We start from the raw sequence: 21107 nt of genomic DNA on the forward strand, positions 1-21107 counted from the left end.
GGGTGCCGCGCAGGGGGACACCACGCATGTGTGCCATGCAGGGGGCGGCGCCCGCATGCGCACCGCCTGCTTAATACCAGGGTCGCCATATAAAAAGGTTGAGAACCACTGATGTAGATACTTGGCAGTTTTCATACATCCATGAAACATAAATATAACAAAAATATCTCCAATTAACACAATAATGGTATTCCTTCTTAGGGACCACTTCTAGCAACATTATACGACAAATGATGTGTGGAATGATTCTCTTTTGAATATTCTCCCATGTTGTAGCAGAGAGTTTGACATCTCTGGGGGGGGGGAGGCTATTTCAGATTGAAGAAAGACTGAAAGAAAAGTATTATTTGCTAGTTCTCTTTGTGTCTCACACAAAGAGATCCTGTGTATCCTTATTCCACAGGGATGCATTAATTTTATTGAAGGAGTTCCAGAAGTGCCCAACCTTGGTGCCCAATCATGTAGATTACCCTACATGTAACCAGGAAGTGAATTGTATCCAGAGGCAACCAATAGAGTGCCTGCAATAATGGTACCACAGCGATTCTGACAATTCTCACCTGCCAATAAAGAGGTGGCTGCATTTTGTGATAATTACAGCTTCTACATAGTCTCCAGAATGACCCCTACTTAGAGCACCTTTTTATTAGTGCCATTTATACATGACATGGACAGGGGCAACTGTCTCCAAGGCATCTTGTTTCAGGGAGAGCTACATCATAAAAAAGCAAATGGTTCTGTACAAACAACATCTCTTTGTTGCTAGGACTCAACTTCATCCTGGTTTGTTTGTTTTTTTCCATGCAGTCCCTCATTTCTTTCCAGATACCACATCAAGCTCTTGAGATAAATATATATTAGTAAGAAAAAGATAAAATGTTTCCCTGGCCAGTCATGTCTGACTCTAGGGCGCAGTGCTTATCTCTGTTTCTTAGCCAAGGGAGCCAGCATTGTCTGAAGACATTTTCCATGGCCATGTAGCCAACATGACTATACGCCAAAGGTGCATGGAATGCTGTTAACTTCCCACTGAGGTGGCATCTATTACTCTACTCACATTTGCATGCTTCAGACTTCTAGGTGGGCAGGAGCTGGGGCAGGAATGGGAGCTCACCTCATTGTGCAGCACTCAGGTCTCAAACCCAGGCTGTCAGCTTTCCAGCTGGCAACAGTACATTTAACTGCTGAGCCATCATATATAAGTATTATCAGCATATTGATTATCATGTAACATGCTGTTTCTTGCAGTAGTTTCAGGAAAATATTGAAAATCAGGGATAAGATAAACCCAACGGTAGTCTAAAAAGGAGCTACCACTGAGTGACCATTCCAAAGCCATTGAAGAACAGTGCTGCTCAACTACTAATTATTGTAAGCAATTGGGTGATACCAGAATAAAGAATATCAAAAGCCACTGAGACCAGAAATCAGGGTGTAATAATAATCAATGATTTTTTAAAAAAAAATCCAAATCAGATTTTTTAAAATTTAAATCAAATTTCTTTTATTTAAATCTGATTTTTTTTTTATTTTTATCAAATTTATTTTAATAAAATGCTTTTGGAGTAAAAATCTATCTAAATATAGTTTTCTGTTTAAGATACATTAACAATTTAGTTTATTCAGCATGAAATGGAGCTTAGTTATGTAGCATGAGGCTGTATATTCTGCAATATTTACATTTTTGGTAAACTCATTCAATGAATCCAAGCTTTGCAAGCTGAGATAATATGCATTGCATTGATGCATTCACACAATTTCACAGTAACCATGAGATAAATCATAAAACAAAGTTCAGGAATATTCTTTTATCCCATTGTTTTGCAAATCTATGTACACTATAAGCTGTATGATTGTTTGAAGAAAAATGCATCTGTACCAAGCTCTAAGTGTTTTAATTAAATAAAAGAATTTGAGTAGTTCTCCAACTATCATGTTTCCCCAAAGTAAGACCCAGTCTTATATTATTTTGCCTCCAAAAGAGGCATTAGGTCTTATTTTGGGGAGATGTCTTATATTTTTTGTGACAGCTGCCTTGCCTCACGTTGGCAGCACCAACAGCCCTGTCCCGCATGGCTGCCAGCCAACTTTTGCTGCGGCCACTTGCAGCAGGAGGCCTGTGGCACATCGTGCCACTGCCACAATGCAAGGTAGGTGGGGGAGGGGGTGGAGATGCCCACCCACCCCATACCTGCTTACTTCAGGACCCCACCAGCCAGGCCAGTCCTTGCTTGGCAACCTTCTCTTTCATTCCCTTTCTGAGCCAGACTGCCATGCTATGGAGGATGGGCAGGGTACGCCCGGTCCCCCTCTGCCATTTTGGAGCTGGGGGAGTGATGGTAAGAAGCTCTGCTGCTACTGTGCTTTCTTCGTGCTTCACCCCACAGATCATCTGCCCAGTGGCAGCTGCCACCTCCTCTTCTAACAACTCTCCCATGGCTTACACCGTGACCGGGCAGCTCAAGTCTCTCCTGCTGCCTCCTTCCACCAACCAACTTCATCAGAAGTTGGAAGATCTGACTGAACTTTTTTTAGTCCCACAAACTCTGTTTCCCTGCAGCAAGAGAGAAACACGTCAGAGCTGGAAAGCAGGTTAATGAAGAAATGCTTTTGGGAAGAGAGAGGAGCTGGGCGGTGGTGCGCCAAACTCTACAGCAGCACTGGGAGGAGAAGTAGCAGGAAACGGGGCTGCCATTTTCAGAATGGAGAATGGATACCTTGGGCGATGCAGGGCGGCAAGAAAGTGCTCTTCTCTGCTCTGCATTGCTGCGCAGAACCTCTCCCCTACCCATTCTCCATTCTCGCCAGTGGCGGCAATGGAAGGCTGGCGGAGGGAGGTGGCAGGGGAGGCTTGCACTGTCTGGTCACAGCGCAAGTCACGGAAGAGTTGGTGGAATAGGAGGTGGCAACTGCCGCTGGGCAGATGATCTGTTGGGTGAAGCACTCGCCATCACTCCCTCCTGGCTCCAAAATGGCAGAGAGGGACCGGACCTATCTGCCCATCCTCTGTAGTATGGTAGTCCGGCTCAGGAGGGGAGTGAAAGGGAATGTCACCGAGCAAGGAATGGCCTGGCTGGAGGTGGGTGCAGGATGTGTGGGGCAGGTCCACCCCCCTCCCCCACCTGCCTTGCCTCGTTTTGGCAGCAACAGTGTGACATGTGCTCTCCTGCCCCACTGCGGCAGAGAAGTGGGACAGAGTGGGCAGGGTCCTAACTAGGGCTTATTTTAGGGTAGGGCTTATATTAGGCCCACCCTCGAAAATCAGGGTAGGTCTTATTTTGGAGGTAGGTCTGATTTTCAGGGAAATATGGTACGTGTGATTAACCTATTAACCTAAAATTGGTTCTGATATCTCTGTTTTACTAACCTGACAGCTTATTATTCTAAATAGAAAACCTTCATTTTGTTTGCAAATAATAATATTAAAGATTCTACCTTAACAGCAAGAATGAGTCCTTACATTTAAAGGGTAGCTGTCATTTCAGATCCATCATGGCAGTGCCTTTTAGCGGGTATCCACTCACCTGCTGCCTGCCACCTCCCTCACCTTGTTGTGTTGCTGCCGCATCATCAGTCATCCCATTAAAGTGAATGGGACTGTTGGTGAGTCAACAGCGGGTCAGAAAAGGAGCTGCTGCAGGACAGAAATGATACCGTATATGTCGGCGTACAAGGCAACCCGGCATATAAGACGACCCCCGTCTTTATCGCCAAGCCACATTCCTAGAATGTCATACGCCAGAAACTACCAGTATTTCTGGCGTATAAGACGACTCGGCGTATAAGACGACCCCCGTCTTTGGTGCCGATTTTAGCGCTCGCGGAAGTTGCCTTATACATCGGCATATACAGTAGTTACTCTTGAAAAATTATGACTTAAATCGAGTTGATTTAAATCAAGCCTTTTTACTAGTGATTTAAATCACGATTTAAATTGTGATTTAAATCAACCTGATTTAAATCAAATCCACCCTGCCACAAGTCATAAAACAGAGTGACTAGTTAGCATGGAACATTGTAGAGAGAGCGGCTCCTATCTCTACTCAGTGAGAGAACACCACCTGAAGAGTGAAAAATGATTGAAGCTGAGGCACTGTTGTTTAAGCTTACTTCGAATATATTTCCCAGCTTCCAGTTTATGAGCAAATGAGAACTCTTCTGAAGCAAGGCAGAATGGATGGAGAGTGACAGTCTGACCTGAGCTGGGTCATAAAGCTTCCCATTAATAAAAGCTGAAGATAGGCACTAGTACTTTCAAGACAGAGGTACCAACTTGAAATAAGTAGTAATTTCCTAGTTGTAAAAGGGGTTAAGCCTATCTCCTGAAGTTCTTATCATTCAAAGTTTCCAAGAAAAGTTTGGCTAGCCATTTCTCTGCATTTTTCTGAGGATTCCTTCCCTATACAGGAAGGTTGGACTAGCACAGTGATTCTCAACCTTTCTAATGCCGTGACCCCATAATACAGTTCCCCATGTTGTGGTGACCCCCACGTGGGTGTGGCCACCAATAAGAGGGAGTAGGACAGCTAGGGAAAAGGGAAAAAAATGGCAGACAGCATGGTTTGGTGACCCCCATGAAATGGTCATTCGACCCCAAATGGGGTCCCGACCCACAGGTTGAGAACCACTGGACTAGAAGATTTGAAAGATTCCTTCTGACTGTATGATTCTACCTTAGGCAACCACAACATCTAATTACAGGCAGCATTTCCTCTGTGCTGCAGCATTTTTCTTTCAACTGTTAAGAGGAAAGACATGGGAAGATCCGTTTTCCAGGACACCTGTGCCATTGTGGTGATGGAGAAATTGAAACTACCAGGCATGTCCTTTTCAACTGCTCATTTACAGAGGCATTCATAGTATAACTTATACATTACTTTCCAGGCTTACAGACCACCCAAACTAATGTTATATCTACTAATTTCTCTTGGATTTTTTTCTTTCATAACTTACAGTGTTGCTAAATTCTGTATGACATGATGCAAAATCTGGTGGAAATCGACTGATAACAAGTGTTAATCAGGCTTACACATATTGCAGTTGTAATCTGATTTTATATCCTTATTCTTTAGTTTCAGAGTTTTCACTGTTGCAGCTGTACCTTTTAGCTTTCAGGATGGCCTGGAATACTATCTTATAATACTTTATTACTGTAATTTTACTGTAGTATTTAGTTATTATAAATTTAATTAAGTGCTAGTTTAAATTAATCTTGTAATATTTTATAACTTTTGGGTTTTAATAATTTCATAGTTTTTATGTTCTGTGCATAATTTTCTTAATTTCATTTAGTCATAATTCTATTTCATAATTTCATAGCTAAGAACAGACACATGGACTGTTCTTAAATTATAGCTAGTAATTTTACATATAATTTGCACAGTAATCTCTATATTTTTACCATATGCTGGGCAAAGTCCAAAATAAAGTTCATTATATTGAATATATGTCATCTTGAATAACAGAGAAAGTGGATAAGGTCTTTGAAGTTTAATATCTAACACTGATTTGGATTCTATAAATCTTGTAGCTGTGGAGGTTTGCCAGAACTTACGAATTCTCTCAAATATTGATTACTTCATTGAGAATTTCTCTGCTGCGCTTAAAATGGGAGGTGGGGAAGTGTAGGAGAAGGAGGAGTAGAACCTGGATTGGAGTCAAAAGAGGAATCAACCTGGAGTCATTAGGTAGTCAAAAACGGAATCAGTCCAATTCTGCCCACCCTAATCTAATGCCAAAATACTGATAACCATTAGTTGAATATCCTGTGCACAAGCATGAGCAATAAGTTTCATTGGAGGATCCTTATTGTTTTGACCAGTTAATGCTCTAGGTCAGTGTTCTGAAAAGCTTAGTAGTATCTCAAATCCATTTGGTCCTAGATGACATTTTGATCCAGCTTTTTGCCTATATTAGTTAAACCGTATAGAAACTTATAAAACAAAACTGTTGTGATAGAGTGATTTTGCAAGCTTTTGAATAAGTGCTGCAGAACAAGACCAATAGTTATTTCCAGGGCTTTTTTTTTTTTTTTTTTTTTGTCATAGAATGCCCAGAACGGAGTTCCGGCACCTTTTTTGGATGGAACCTTGTAGGGTAGGCAAAGCGGGTTGTATGACGTGTGAGTTCCAGCACCTTTTTTGTTTTTTTGGGGTTTTTTTACAAAACATTGGTTATTTCCCTTCCATTCATGGTTTTCTGGATGCAGTCCTATCTCTTGAGTTACAATTAAGGTCTGTAGGGTGTTAACAAATTACCAATGCATCTGCTAAGCAATTCTTTTGCTTGGCAGAAAAAGTTCAACATTTAGTCATCACAAAATTTTGTCTTTTCAGGTCCTACAAGCAGAGAACAAAAGATGGAAAATGTATGTATTGTTATAACATAAGAAAGTGTTGACTAAAATAGTAATATAGTGCTTTGTTTTAAATTAACAATAAAAGTGATTTAAATATTAATTTAAATTTTCCATCCTTTCCATTCAATACTTTATATATAGCCTATATTTTTTTTTAATTGAAAATTTTTAAGTTTTACAGAACAATTCCCTTCCCCGAACCCTCCCAACCCTCCCCTACCCTCCCCCAACCTTCCGAGAGCTGAATACAGGCTTAATTAAATTTAAAAAAAAAAATCCTAAAACACATATAAACCATAAGCAAATCTAAATACATTAATTAAACAAATTATAAAATAGTTAATAACAATATATATATATATAAAAATAAAAAAAATAAAAGGAAGGAAAAAAGAAACAGAAAAAGAAGAAATCAGATAAAAAAATAAAAAGAAAATTAAAAAAAAGAAAAAATATGTCTATAAAATATCTTAAATTTTAAATATAAATTATTCAAAAACTAAGTAATATTTTTTTATATCCAACTTATATTGTATGAAATCTATCTATTTTTTCCATACCAAAAAATACTTCTCTTGCGATTGATCTTTCAAGAAAGCCGAAATCTTTGCCATTTCCACCAAATAAGAAACTTTAAGAAACCACTCTTGCAAGGTAGGCAAAGATTCCTTCTTCCAACATTGCCCTACTAACAACCTAGCCGCTGTAATTAAATTTAACATCAATATAGTCTCTTTACTGAGTAATCTTAAACCGGACAGAACTGTTTAAAGGATTTTATTTATAGTTTAGTTTTATTTTATTTTTATTTAGTTTATTTAGCATGTGTTGATTTTTTCTTATTTTTTAAGCTTTCTCTTTTTCTTCCCGGGAGGAAAAGTGAGAGTGAAAGTAAAATGGCGTTTTGAAAGTTTTTTTTTCTTTTGAAAGACGGACTGGCTGAACTGTTGTTTAATACTGCTTTCCTTTTTAAGTTTTTCTTTACCTTTTGGGAGCTTTTAAATTGATTCTATTTTATTCTATTTTACTTTATTTTTAACTTTTGGACTATTTACTTTTTATTGGTATTTTTATGAAGAAAGAAAGATAAATTGAAATGGCTTCAAAACGACAACCAGCTACTACAGCTCCTAAAGTAACTTCTTCTCCTGCTACCTCTACTGTGCAACAACAACTTAAAATAATACCCTCAGTGCAGCAACCTAAAACTACTCCACCCTCACCCCCCCATCTGGCACATCAGCACAAGACATTAAAGAAATAATGGTAAGTGCTGTGTCACAGTTTAGGGAGGAAATGAAGCAACTTTTGGAACAGAATAAATCTGAAAGCAAGGAAGAAATGAAGAAAGAGATGAAGGAGCTTTTAGAACAGAATAATACTATATTGAGGGATGATATACTTCTAGCTTTATCTGGAGTGGCCTCAGTGGTTGTGAAGCTGGACTCTAGAGTGGAGGAAATTGAAGAAACAGTAGAACTCTTGGATTATAAATTCCAAGATATGGAGAAAAAAGTGGAAACTTCACAAGATGATATTCTTATGTTCCAGTATAGACAGATGGAATATGCTTTGAGAATAAGGGGCCTGAAAGAAGATAAAACTCAAGACCTGATGGAAATGGTGATTAATGACTTGGCTGTTATTTTGAATATGGACAAAGATGAGTTATGTGGGGAAGTGGAAAGAATTTACAGAGTTAATTCTTGGATTGCAAAACAGAGGAATCTGCCTAGAGATGTGGTGATATACTTTGCTAAGAAGTCCTTGCGAAATCAGATTCTGCAAATTTTTTACAATAAAAGATTTCAGATTGCTGCTCAAGATATTATTATTTTAAAGGAAATTCCACCTAAAATTTTAAGAAGCAGAAAAGATTTTGCTTTTCTAGCAAATGAACTTAAAGCAAGACAAATGCCATTTAGATGGGAGATTCCGATGGGCATTGTTTTGAGCCATGCGGGGACACGTTATAGACTTAATACAGTTGCTAAAGCTAAGGAATTTTATAAAACGGTCCTGGGTGCAGGCTCACCTTTGCCCATGATGCACAAAGTCCTGAGTGATAAAGAGATGGAACAGAAATCTGAAGATACAGGTGCGATGACTGCTGGACAGGTGGTATGGATGTCTCAAGCAGAGGTTAAAGAACAGAGAATGACCCGTGCAGCACATAAACGTAAAGAAAAAGAACAACAGAAAAAAGAAAAAGAAATCAAAGAATCTACTCAGCAAATTGTTTCAGTGCCGGTGGGAGGAGTAAGACCCAAAAGCTCTGCCACTTATTCTTCAGTAGCAGAATTTGAGGGGATCTTCTCCAGGCTTAAGGCCAAGGGAGATGGCAAAGCTCCTGACTTGGAATGTTAATGGATTAAATATTCCTCAAAAGAGAAAAAAAATTTACCATTATTTGAAACAACACAACAATGATGTTATTTGCTTGCAAGAAACTCATATTACATCTAAAGACCAAAAATACTTAAACAATCCTCGCTTGGGATCTCATTTTGTATCTCCCACCCCTGGGAAAAAAGGGGGTGTGGTAATTTATGTTAAACAGAACTTATCTGCTACCCTGTTAGAATCGGATCCTCATGGAAGATATGTTATGCTTGAACTTGGTTTATACGGCAAGAAAATTCTTATTGTGGGGTTGTATGCACCAAACCAGCAACAGGAGCAATTCTATAGGTTGTTACATCAGAAAATAACTTTGTTGGACTATAGATCTGTGATTTTAATGGGAGACTGGAATGGTGTCTTAGATATACAAAAGGACAAAAAAGGCTCTTCTACTTTTTTTAAACAGGCTAAACTACCTAAAGCCTTCTTTGACATGAAAGAAGATTGGGAATTGAGGGACTATTGGCGTGAACGTAACCTAGAAGAAAGGGATTTTACCTTCTTCTCAGATAGACACCAATCTTTTTCAAGAATTGATTTCTTTTTGATTACAACAGACTTATATAACAGGGTGAAGAATGTAAAAATTTTTCCTAGGACATTGTCTGATCATAGTCCAGTATGGATGGAACTGTTTGCTGAGAAAGAAGACAGGAGATCCTGGAGGGTGAATGAGAATTTATTTAAACAAGAAAAAAATGTTCATAAATTAAAGGAATGTTTAAAGGAATATTTTGCTTTAAATATGAATAAGGGAACATCAATGTCAATGGTGTGGGATGCAAGTAAAGCTTTTATGCGTGGTATCTTGATAAAAATGAATAACTTGCATAGACAGAAACAGACTCAGAAACGTAAAGATTTAGAAGAGGAGATTAAATTAAAAGAGAAACTTTTAATTTCAAATCCTTTAGATGAAAAGGTGAAAGGAGCTTTAAAACTGTTAAAAACACAATTTAACATGTTGATGGCTGATCAAGCTGCAACCAATTTACTATTTATGAAACAAAATACATTTTGTAATGCTAATAAACCAGGGAGATGGTTGGCTTATCAGTTAAGAAAGAAACAGAAACAGAGGAATATAGATAAAATAAATTATAATGGTAAATTGGTATATCAGAAAGAATTGATTAAGAAATCCTTTTTAGAATACTACCAAAAATTATACAAGAGTGCTAATATTCAAACTACAGACATAAACAATTATTTAGGTAAAGTTAACTTTCCTAAATTAACAGAAGATCAGGAAAAAGAGATTAATGGTTTAATTACTAAAGAAGAAATTGTTACAGCAATTAAACAACTGAAATTGGGCAAAGCGCCGGGTACGGATGGGTTGACATCTATCTATTATAAAATTTTAGTAGAAGAGATGACTCAACCATTGTGTGAATTGTTTAATAACTTATTACAGGGCTTAGAGATCCCTCCATCTTGGCGTAATGCATTTATATCATTGATTCCAAAAGACAATCAAGATCTTACATTGCCTAAAAATTACAGGCCTATATCTCTTTTAAACGTGGATTATAAAATCTTTGCAAAAATTTTAGCTAATAGGCTTATGGGGATCTTGCAGCAGTTTATACATAAGGATCAATCAGGTTTTATAACTGGAAGGTATATGAAAAATAATGTTAGACAAATTATTAACTTATTAGAGTATCTAGAAAAGAATAACCAAGTCTCTGCAGGCCTGATATTTTTGGATGCTGAAAAAGCCTTTGACCAAGTGAATTGGCAGTTTATGTTATGTTTAATTAAGGAGATGAATTTTGGACAAAATATATTACAAGTATTATCTAATATATATCAAAAACAGACTGCTCAACTTATTGTAAATGGGGGTTGTCAGAGGCTTTTGTAATAGAAAAAGGAACAAGACAGGGATGCCCGTTATCTCCGTTATTGTTTGTTTTAACATTGGAAATTTTGTTGATTAAAATTCGGGAGTCTCAAGAAATAAAAGGAATAGAAATTAATAAAAAAGAATATAAATTAAGAGCCTTTGCAGATGACTTGGTTGTTACTTTGTCTCAACCTACCTGTTCGGTGGTAAAATTATTACAATTGATTCAACAATATGGATGTGTTTCTGGTTTTAAAATTAATAATAATAAGACCAAAATATTAGCTAAAAATATGACTAATGGTGATAAACAGGTTTTAGTTAACTTAACAGATTTTGAAATTGTTGATAAGGTAAAATATTTGGGGGTCACATTATCTGCTTCTAATGCCAAACTGTATAAAAATAATTATGAAAAGCTGTGGATGGAGGTACAGAAGGATTTAAAAATCTGGAACAATCTACAGTTATCCCTTATGGGTAGAATTGCAGTTATTAAGATGAATGTCCTGCCAAAGTTTATTTTTTTGTTTCAAATGTTACCTATTTTAAAGAATGAACGTAATTTAGATGAATGGCAAAAAGGTATTAATAAATTTGTTTGGGCAGGGAAAAAACCAAGGGTGAAACTTAAAATAATGCAAGATTTTCGTGAGAGAGGTGGACTCAAGGTGCCAAATATGAAATTGTATTATGATGCTGTAGTATTAACATTGATCAGCGATTGGGTGAATTTAACAAATATAGAAATACTTCACTTGGAAGGTTGGGACTTATTTTTTGGATGGCATGCCTATTTAATATTTAATAAAAAAGTGGATTGGGTTTTTAAGTCTCATATTATAAGAATCTCTTTGCTTAGAGTGTGGAGAAAGTATTATAAAAGTGACTTCAAAATACCATTATGGGCTATACCTCGGCATGCCATAGAAGGCATAAGGAAAGGGGTTAATATGGACATAGTTTCTTATGCACAGTTACTTAGATGGGATGGCCAAGATTGGCAGTTAAAATCTTTGGAAGAATTAACGCACGAAAATTTAACTTATTCATGGTTTCAATACAGACAAATAGTGGACAGATGGAAGATGGATTGTAAAATGGGCTGGCTCAGAGAAGATGAAGTTCTTTTAAAACAAGTAAGAGATCAAAGGCCAACCCATATTAAGAGAGTTTATGGGGTTTTAGTGGAATTGGACTCAGAACCTGAATTAGTTAAAGATTGTATGATTAAATGGGCACAGAATATTGGTGAAACGATTTCAATGGATACCTGGGAACTTATTTGGATAAGAAATGTTAAATTCACACAAGCGCAAAATTTAAGAGAGAATTTTTATAAGATGTTTTATAGATGGCACCTTGATCCAAAGAAAATGTCTATCATGTACCCTAATCTGCAGCCGAAATGCTGGAGATGTGGACATTTGGATGCTACTTATTATCATACTTGGTGGACGTGTAAGCATATAAAAGCTTTTTGGATTAAGATATGGTGGAATATCCAAAGAATTTTTAAACGGAGGGTAAAATTTACTCCGCAATTATTTTTATTAGGTATTGTTACTGATTGTGATGCTAAGGAGGTTATATTGATGTTAAATTTGATTACAGCCGCTAGGCTGTTAATAGGGCAATATTGGAAGAAGGAATCCTTGCCTACTTTGCAAGAGTGGTTTTACAAAGTTTCGTATCTGGCAGAAATGGCAAAGATTTCGGCCTTTTTAAAGGAGCAATCTCAAGAGAAATTTTTTGCAGTATGGGAAAAATGGATAAATTTCATACAATATAATTTGGATATGGAAAAATATCATTTAGCTTTTTTATAACTTGTAATGATTGTTTTTTCTTTTTTTCTTTCTTCCTTTTCTCTTTATGTATTATTACTTATATATATATATATATATTTATATATATATGTTCTATTTTTCGTCTACTTTTTTCTTTTTTCTTTCTCTCTCTCTTTTCTTTTCCCTTTTTTTTTTCTTTCTTTCTTAGTATATATTATTCATTTTAAAGTTTATGTTATGCATATTATTATTACATATATTATTATATATATTATTATTATGACCTTTATCATTTTTATTAATTATCTTATAAATTGTAAATGTTATTTTTTAAAATTTGTTAAATAATCCTATATTCAGTTCTGGGAAGTCGGGGGGGGGAAGGGTGGGGTGGTTTGGGAGGGGGGGGATGTTTACTTGTAAAATTTTTGAAAAATTTCAATAAAAAAAAAAATATATAGTCTCTTTACTATCACAATCAGAAACGATACCTAACAAAAACAATTGTGGGGTAAATTTTACCCTTCTAAAAATTCTTTGGATATTCCACCATATCTTAATCCAAAAAGCTTTTATATTTTTACATGACCACCAGATATGATAATAAGTAGCATCCAAACATCCACATCTCCAACATTTAGGCTGCAAATAAGGATACATACGAGACATTTTTTGTGGATCAAGGTGCCATCTATAAAACATTTTGTAAAAATTTTCCCTTAAATTTTGGGCTTGTGTAAATTTAACATTCCTCACCCAAATAATTTCCCAGGTATCTAATAAAACCGGTTCATCAAAATTTTGTGCCCATTTAACCATACATTCTTTAACTAATTCTGCTTCTGAATCCAATTCTACTAGCACCCCATAAATTCTCTTAATATGAGTTCGTCTTTGATCTTTTATTTGTTTTAAGCCTATATTTTTTTTATTAAATGATGGTTATATTGATTTATAATTAAGTAGAATGTTAGTGATATTTATTCTTAAAACTGGGTTTTTCATCTTTGTTATCCTGTATAGATTAGTATATTTTAAAGTAAGAATTACTTTTAAATATTCCCAGCCAAATTCTTTTTCCTCCAATATCGGTCACTGCTCAGGCGTTTATGTATGGGGTGGGAAAGGAGAAAGAAAGTGAAGAAATAAGAGAAAATACATGTATGGATATGAAATAGAACAAACTTTGTCTGGCTTTTCTTACAATTATCAGCTTTATTTTCCATCCATTTTTTGTTGTTGTTGTTAGTGGGCATAAGTTAGGGACCTACTTTCATGGTTTATTTTTCCTATTTAAAAAAAAATAAAAATGAATCTAATTCACAACTCCCACTTGTGTTGGTAAATCTCTAAAGGTTAAGCGTCTACCTTTCATGATCATAAACCACTAAAGATATCCTTTATAGCGCACCTGGCCAGATTTCAATTCTAATAAGATACCAGGCACCACTTGTTCTACACACAAAAATATCTTGTTTACACATAGTGAATAGTTAAGCTTTTTACCCAAGCATTTTCATCTGATATAGCATGTACCATAAGAGACATGAATAGTTAATATTTAAACAACAGCATGACACATACAAAAAAGGAAGGAGCGGTTAAATTGAGTTCCTTGACACCTACCCTGTGGATAACAAATTCATTGCATACTACATAACAATGTAACAGAAATGAAGTTTATTTACTGCTGTCACGGTCATCAATCAGCATTGTATAAAGTTTTGAAAAAGGGTTACAGAGATTAGGTTAATGTGCACAAACATTTTCTAGATAATTGAGGTAAGTAAAATGGATCAAAGTAATGTACTATGAGCAGAATGCTATTTTACTAAAAAAAATTAAATTCAGAAACTTACATTTGATAAATTATAAAACTAATTTGTGAGAAAAAACCTGAAATATTAGAAAAGAATTAAATCTTTAATAAAAATTAAAATATAAAACTAATAGGTTTACTGAACTATTAAGTGTACATACACACACTTAATTGGTATCCGTGACCAATGTGACAAAACGATATAAAACAGAATAAAAAAGTTATATGTTATAAAATCCTAAAAATTCAAACAATACTTTCTGAAAGGACTGCTTATTTTGGTCCTTATTTGAAATAAAAAAAAACTGCTGGGTCACTCGGGGTAAATTATCTTAATTTTTGCTGGAACAAACTTGCATATCTCTGGTAAAACTTTCACTTTACTAAATTTATTTATAATTACATTTTTATCCCATCTTTATTACTTTATAAGTAACTCAAGGCAGTGAACATACTTAATACTCCTTTCCCCTCCTATTTTCCTGATACAGCAACTCTATGAGGTGATTTGGGCTGAGAGAGAATGACTATTCAAGGTCACCCAACTGGTTTTTATGCCTAAGGCATGAATATCAAAGATTGATTCAAAGATAATGGAATATTTAGATTAGATTGTGGTTTAGGGTAGAGGTGATTACTATGAAAGTGTCACACACACATATATGTATGTATGTATGTATGTGTGTGTGTGTGTGTGTGTGTATATATATATGTATGTATGTATATAATTAGTTTTAACTATAAACATCTCCAGTGCCTGGTGTACAGCGGGTTGTCTTGATATTATATTTTAACAAGGAAAAAAAGGACAGTAATAATTAATTAACAATAATGATTAAATTTTATAATTCCATAATTAATATATTAATTAATGATACATTTTTGATCTTCCTTCTCCCATTTGTATTTTCCTTCTTCAAACTTAGCCTAAATATAATTCTTAATATTTTCATTATATAAATGATTAGGTATAGGCATTTTTTATATTTATACTACTACTAATAATCTCTCCCTATATAACATTTTTTCAGCTTACATTATTCTCATAATATCATATTAGTTCAGCATACATCTTATTTTTGTAATTTTTGTTCACTTAAATTCCCTTACATTCAATCCAATTCTTATCAGTCATAATTTCTTCATATTAATCACTAGCTGTCTAAATTTTCCCATTTAGGTATATCATCCCAATATTTTATGTCATGCATTATAAAAATACTATACTTTTTATCTGTCTTATAGTATCTAGATATAACATCCTTTTTAATCAGTTTATATTTTACTTATATATTAATAAAAGTTACATCAACCTATTTTAACATCTAAAACATTCTATATTACTTACATCTCATTATCCTTATTATAAGGCCCCTTTATGTTTGAAATTCTCTGTTCTTTTAGCCATATTGTCATGGTTCCAACAGATGAAACTCTTCAAAGGAACTTCAAGGCATTGTTTACCTTAAAGAATCTTTTATTTGAAAAACAAAGTATCAGCACTATACAGTTGAACCTAAAAACTAAATTCCCCTCCCCTGGATAAAGTAACAAAGCACAATTCCCTCCTCCAATAAACAGTCATAAATCACATTCCCCAATTAGCTTGAAGTGTGGACTTTCCCCCCACCTCTCCAGCCTGTCAAAACTCTTATCAGCTCTGGGCCCAATGACCTTGGGTTCCCACGGCTGAGTTATTATTGTTATGACTAGCTGGACTCTCATCCCTATTCCTTTCTTTGTTCCCAGCTGTCTTCAAGGTTATTTGCAATTCAAAGGAATAATTTTTTCTTTGTTTCTGGGCATTCTGCCTATTTCTGGGTCCTTATTGTTAGTGTTCTATTCTCTGATTCTCCACTAAATGTCAGCAGTTATTTCTTTTTTTCAGTTTTTCTTTCAATCAAAAAGTTATTTTTGTTATATATTTTTATAATTCCATCAGAATTTTTTTAGGGTATAATCTTGATAGTTTTTTAATTCCTAGGTTTGTCCAGACTGAAATATTTTAAATCAAATTTTAGTATATCTCTTTTCACCTTTTATGTTAATTCGCCGCTTCTCTTTGTAAGGGAATGGGGATATAGTCCCTTCCCTTCTGGAGGTTTTCCTGCTTTGGGGATCTTTTCAAGGATTTAAACAGTATATAGAAAATCAGTACTCTCACCAATTCCAAGCATGCTATTCACCAATGTTTAAGTTCGTGCTCTGGGACTTCGGCTGCAATCAGCTTGGGTTAGATGCTGATCTCATGCTAGCCTTTCTCATGTCGGGTTCAGAGGGCTTTCCCTGGATCAAACGAAGTGATTCCCATTGCTTCATGATTGACAGGGCACCCCTCCTTCACAGTCACCTTTCCGGGCAACTTCGGACCCCCCAGGCAGGAAGAAACTAGCCGTGGGGAGCGGAGGTCCGCTCTCACATGGCCATGCGCTGCGGTGCAAAAACCGGATATAGTTTTCTTTATATCTAGTTGTATATTTGTATTAGTTTTATATTTTGATAAAGTCAAATGACTAAATAAAGTTTCTATTCTATTCTAATAATATGTTCCTGCTAAAAGCAATGCCAACTGTATGAAATGTTGCAAATCTAGAGATCTTAAGGTCTAGTTTCTCAATATGAAGTAAGATCATTCTCAGACTAGGTGAAACATATATTAAAAAATAGGCTGCAGGTTTTTATAGAAATTATATCAAAAAATGCTTTCTAGAGTCACAATTTCTGCAAATCACAAAAGTAAGTTCAAGCTGCAAAAAAGGTATCATTATATCTTTTCTACCGCATTGTGGAAAGCAAGATCTTAAAGTGGGCCAAAGTGAAAGATCTACAATGTGTTGGGTGGGTAATATTGAATAGGTAATTTGCTGGCATGAAGGGTTTTTGTTCATAATGGCTGCCCAGTTTCTTTGATCTATTAGAAGAATTATAACAACAGTGCCTGCCTAATTGAAGCTTTAGTACTTGATTGTCCCACAATCAGAAGAAGTTGACATCTACAAATTTAATCTTTTTTTAAAGTAGCGTACATTAAACTGAATCTTCAGGTACACGAAAGGCTTTTCTTGCTAAAAGATGAACTTCCTAAGGTTTAAGTTTTTAAACTTTTGTACATGCTTAGTCCAAACAGCATGAACATTGGGTATTTAGCAGAATGAGGAAGGCAATGCAAATAAGAGAGGACATTTTTAAATTCAGTTTTAGGCCTATTGCTTTTCTTTCCAAATCTCCATAAAGAAAGTTTAAAGTTGCAAGAGATTTTTTGACATTTTAGAGCATTCCTTGCCTGGTGTTTAGTGGTAGTTGAAAGATAATCCCTTACCATTATCATATTAAGTGTTAATAAATTGCCTTTTAGCGGGTATCCACTCACCTTGCCTTGGTTTAGGTTAAAATAGCATTCTGTGAATTGATTGGACTGAAATATTTTGTCTCATGGAGGTGTTAGAAAATAATTCATAAGTTACAGATAGGGCTTTTTAATACTCAGTGTGACTGATAATCAAAGAAACAACTCCTAATATGCATTTTATTACCATCCATGTTTTCTTGTTTATAGAACAGTTACAGAACCCTCTTTAGCATTTCTATATGTGCTGCCTTTCCTCACCTATTATTTCTCCTGATAAGTACATACTTTCTCTTTCTGATATGGTCAATTCTTTTTAAATTTCTATTTATAACAGGAAATAACAGGCAACAGGGAGAAAGCAGAACTGCTTAACTCATACTTTGCATCAATCTTCACCCAAAAAGAAACTATAGCCCAACATACCAAAAAAAAAAAAAACCCACTGCAAAAGACAAACTAGAAACAAAAATTAAAATAAGAAAATGGTAAGAGAACACCTATCCAACCTTGACAAGTATAAATCATCAGGACCCAACAGATTATATCCCAAAGTTCTGAAGGAGCTGGCGGATGTTATCTCACAACCATTACACCACATCTCTCATAAATCCTGGAGCACCGTGGAAGTACCTGAGGATTGGAAAAGGGCTGATGTAGTTCCCATCTTCAAGAAAGGGGAAAAAATGGATCCAGGAAACTACAATCAGTTTAACATCAGATCCTAGAAAAGATAATCAAAAAACAGATCTGCAAACAACTAGAATCAAACAAATTTATAGTTAGTAGCCAGCATGCCAAACCAATCTTATTTCATTCTTCGATAAAGTGACTAAACTAGTAGACCAGCGAAATGCTGTGGATGTAGTATACTTAGGTTTCAGTAAGGCATTTGATAAAGTAGACCACACCTACTCCTTGGTAAGCTATAAAAAGATGGAATAAACAACATCAACACCAGATGGATCTGTAGTTGGCTGGCAAACTGTACTCATTGACTAGTTCTTAGTGGCAACACATCCACATGGAGAGAAGTAAGCAGCAGGTACCACAAGGTTCCGTCTTAGACCCAGTACTCTTCAATATCTTCATAAATGACTTAGATGAGGAAGTTGAAGGGAAACTCATCAAATTTGCAGATGACACCAAACTGGCAGGAATAGCCAGCATTCCAGAAGACAAACTCAGGATCCAAAAAGATCTTGACAAACTTGAACAATGGGCCCTATCCAACAAAATGAGTTTCAGTGTGGAGAAAAGCAAAGTTTTACATTTAGGCAGAAAAAAATCAAAGGTACAAGTACAGATTGGTCGAGACCTGGCTCAAAAATAGTAACTGTGAGAGGGACCTTTGAGTCCTAGTGGACGATCATTTGCCTATGAGCCAGCAGTGTGCATCAGCAACCAAAAAAGCTAATACAATCCTGGGTTATATAAACAGAGGCATAGAATCAAGATCAGCAAAGTACTAGTACCGCTTTATAAAACCCTAGTAAGACCTCACCTAGAATACTGCAGCCAATTCTGGTCACCATATCACAAAAAACATGCTGAGAGTTTGGAAAAAAATCAGAGAAGAGCAACTAAGATGATCAAAGGCCTGGAGACTAAAACATACAAAGAATGGCTGCAGGACTTGGGTTTGGCTACTCTAAAGAAAAGAAGAAATAAGGGAGACATAATAGAGTATTCTAGTATTTGAGGGGCTGCCACAGAAAAAAGGGAAGCCCAGAGGGAAGGATGAGAAACAATGGCTGGAAACTGATCAAAGAGAGAAGCAATCTGGAATTAAGGTGAAACTTCCTGACAGTGAGGACAATTAACCAGTGGAGCAGCTTGCCTCCAGAAATTGTGGATGCTCCATCATTGGAGATTTTTAAGAAGAGACTAGACAGTCACTTGTCTGAGATGGCTTGAGCAGGGGGCTGGACTAGAAGACCTCCAAGGTCCCTTCCAGCTCTATTCTATTCTTATATTGTTACATTGGAATTTCCAGTGAATGTTCTAATATAGTTTTACTTTTTCTGTAGTAGTGAGTGATACTATAATTTGTTATTGTTTCTACCATCAAAAACAGTGAGTTGCAACTGGAAAAAATAGTATAGCTTTTTCTCTAGTAGATTAGTCAAGTAAGAAAACTGCCAGAAATAAATATAGGATTATTTTAAAATATTTTATCTTATGACTTCTATTATTTTGTTTTTTCTTTACTGAGATACGTTTAGTAAATAAGGATTGAAGAAAACAGGAATTGAAGAATTAGAGTGATAAATATAATTTGCAGCACTTTCACTTGTCCATTGCTAATCCTCTGCTAACGCAGTTTAATGCAAATTATATTGAAAACATGACATTTAAATAAATTTGGACTTGAAAGTCTTTGAAAGAATTACTTAACACTCGATCTGAGATTATACATGATATAATTCATGTAATCAGTGAGATAGGAAAGGTCATCTAGTTGCAAGTAACCAACTGCATTTATGAGGCCATGTAGTTCAGATTTGTTGTAAACCTTTCTTTAATTGTAGTCTTCAGATGGGTATAGAACAGATATTCAAATTAGAGATGTGAACTGCTTGGAAAATACACTGGCAAAAGGTGAAAATGGAATTAAAACGATACCTTTGAAAAGAGTAGCCAAAAAAATACTCCAATAAAATATTTTCATTAATAGAATAATTAATACATGTCATATGTCAAGGTACTCGTGTATATTTTTACCTTTTATCTCTTCCACCATACTTTCTTTTAATTTGCAATAGGAAGATCATTAGCCTAGAGAATCAGACCACTAGAAATAGTAATGTCTGAAAGAAAGCTTTAAAACATGTTAACGTATAATTATTGCTTACATTAAATAAATATACACACACTAAATCAAGCCATACATTGCATTTCTTCAAAATAGCACAGTGAACTTAGCTCAGTAAATGGCGCTATAAAAACAAACGGTGAATATGTACAGTATTAACATATTCTTCAATTAATTATGCATCAAAATATCATCTGGCATAGTTTTATGTAAAGAAGCACTATTTTTTAGAGGATGTGAAAATATGGGCAATGAAAAACCAGCACGTGTGCTTGTTTCCTTTACTAACAAGTCTACCAAATCTACTAAATTAGCTACCCTGTTTCCCCGAAAATAACAGCCAACCGGAAAATAAGCCCTAACATGATTTTTCAGGATGCTCATAATATAAGCCCCACCCCAAAAATAAGCCCCAGTTAAGATTGTCTGCCAGACGGACACATTTAGTACCATATTTCTCTGAATATAAGCCCTAACCAGAAAATAAGTTCTAATTTATCTTTTGGAGCAAAAATTAATATAAGAACCAGTCTTATTTTCGGGGAAACAGTAGGTTTTAATGAATTTATGTATAATTGGGCTGCAAAACTGCAGGTAACCATGAAACAGCAGTTCCTCCCACCCAAAAAAAGGTTTTTTGTGTTTCTTTGATGCCAACTAGTGCTCATGCAGATTTTCCCAGCATAGATATGATAGCTCTTTCAGTGATACAAGTCTTAAAATA

At 35.4% G+C, this 21107-nt stretch overlaps 1 protein-coding gene across 11 annotated transcripts in view; it reads left to right on the top strand.

Annotated features, from left to right (window-relative positions):
* FUT9 (fucosyltransferase 9) overlaps positions 1 to 21107 on the top strand; it is a 75115-nt gene that overhangs the window by 11875 nt on the left and 42133 nt on the right. For 4 of the 11 annotated variants that reach the window (XR_005556617.1, XM_039342708.1, XM_039342710.1 and 1 more), the window contains exon 2: positions 6336 to 6367. The exons of the other annotated variants lie outside the window; for them this stretch is intronic. Coding sequence is in view for 1 of the 4 variants with exons in the window: in XM_039342708.1 (XP_039198642.1) it covers positions 6336 to 6367 (32 nt within the window). In the remaining 3 variants the exon portion in view is untranslated. The remainder of the gene's footprint in view (positions 1 to 6335; positions 6368 to 21107) is intronic. 11 annotated transcript variants of the gene reach the window in all.

Source organism: Crotalus tigris, unplaced genomic scaffold (assembly GCF_016545835.1).
Source record: "Crotalus tigris isolate CLP2741 ecotype Arizona unplaced genomic scaffold, ASM1654583v1 scf7180000017804.1919176, whole genome shotgun sequence".
Taxonomy (NCBI): domain Eukaryota; kingdom Metazoa; phylum Chordata; class Lepidosauria; order Squamata; family Viperidae; genus Crotalus; species Crotalus tigris.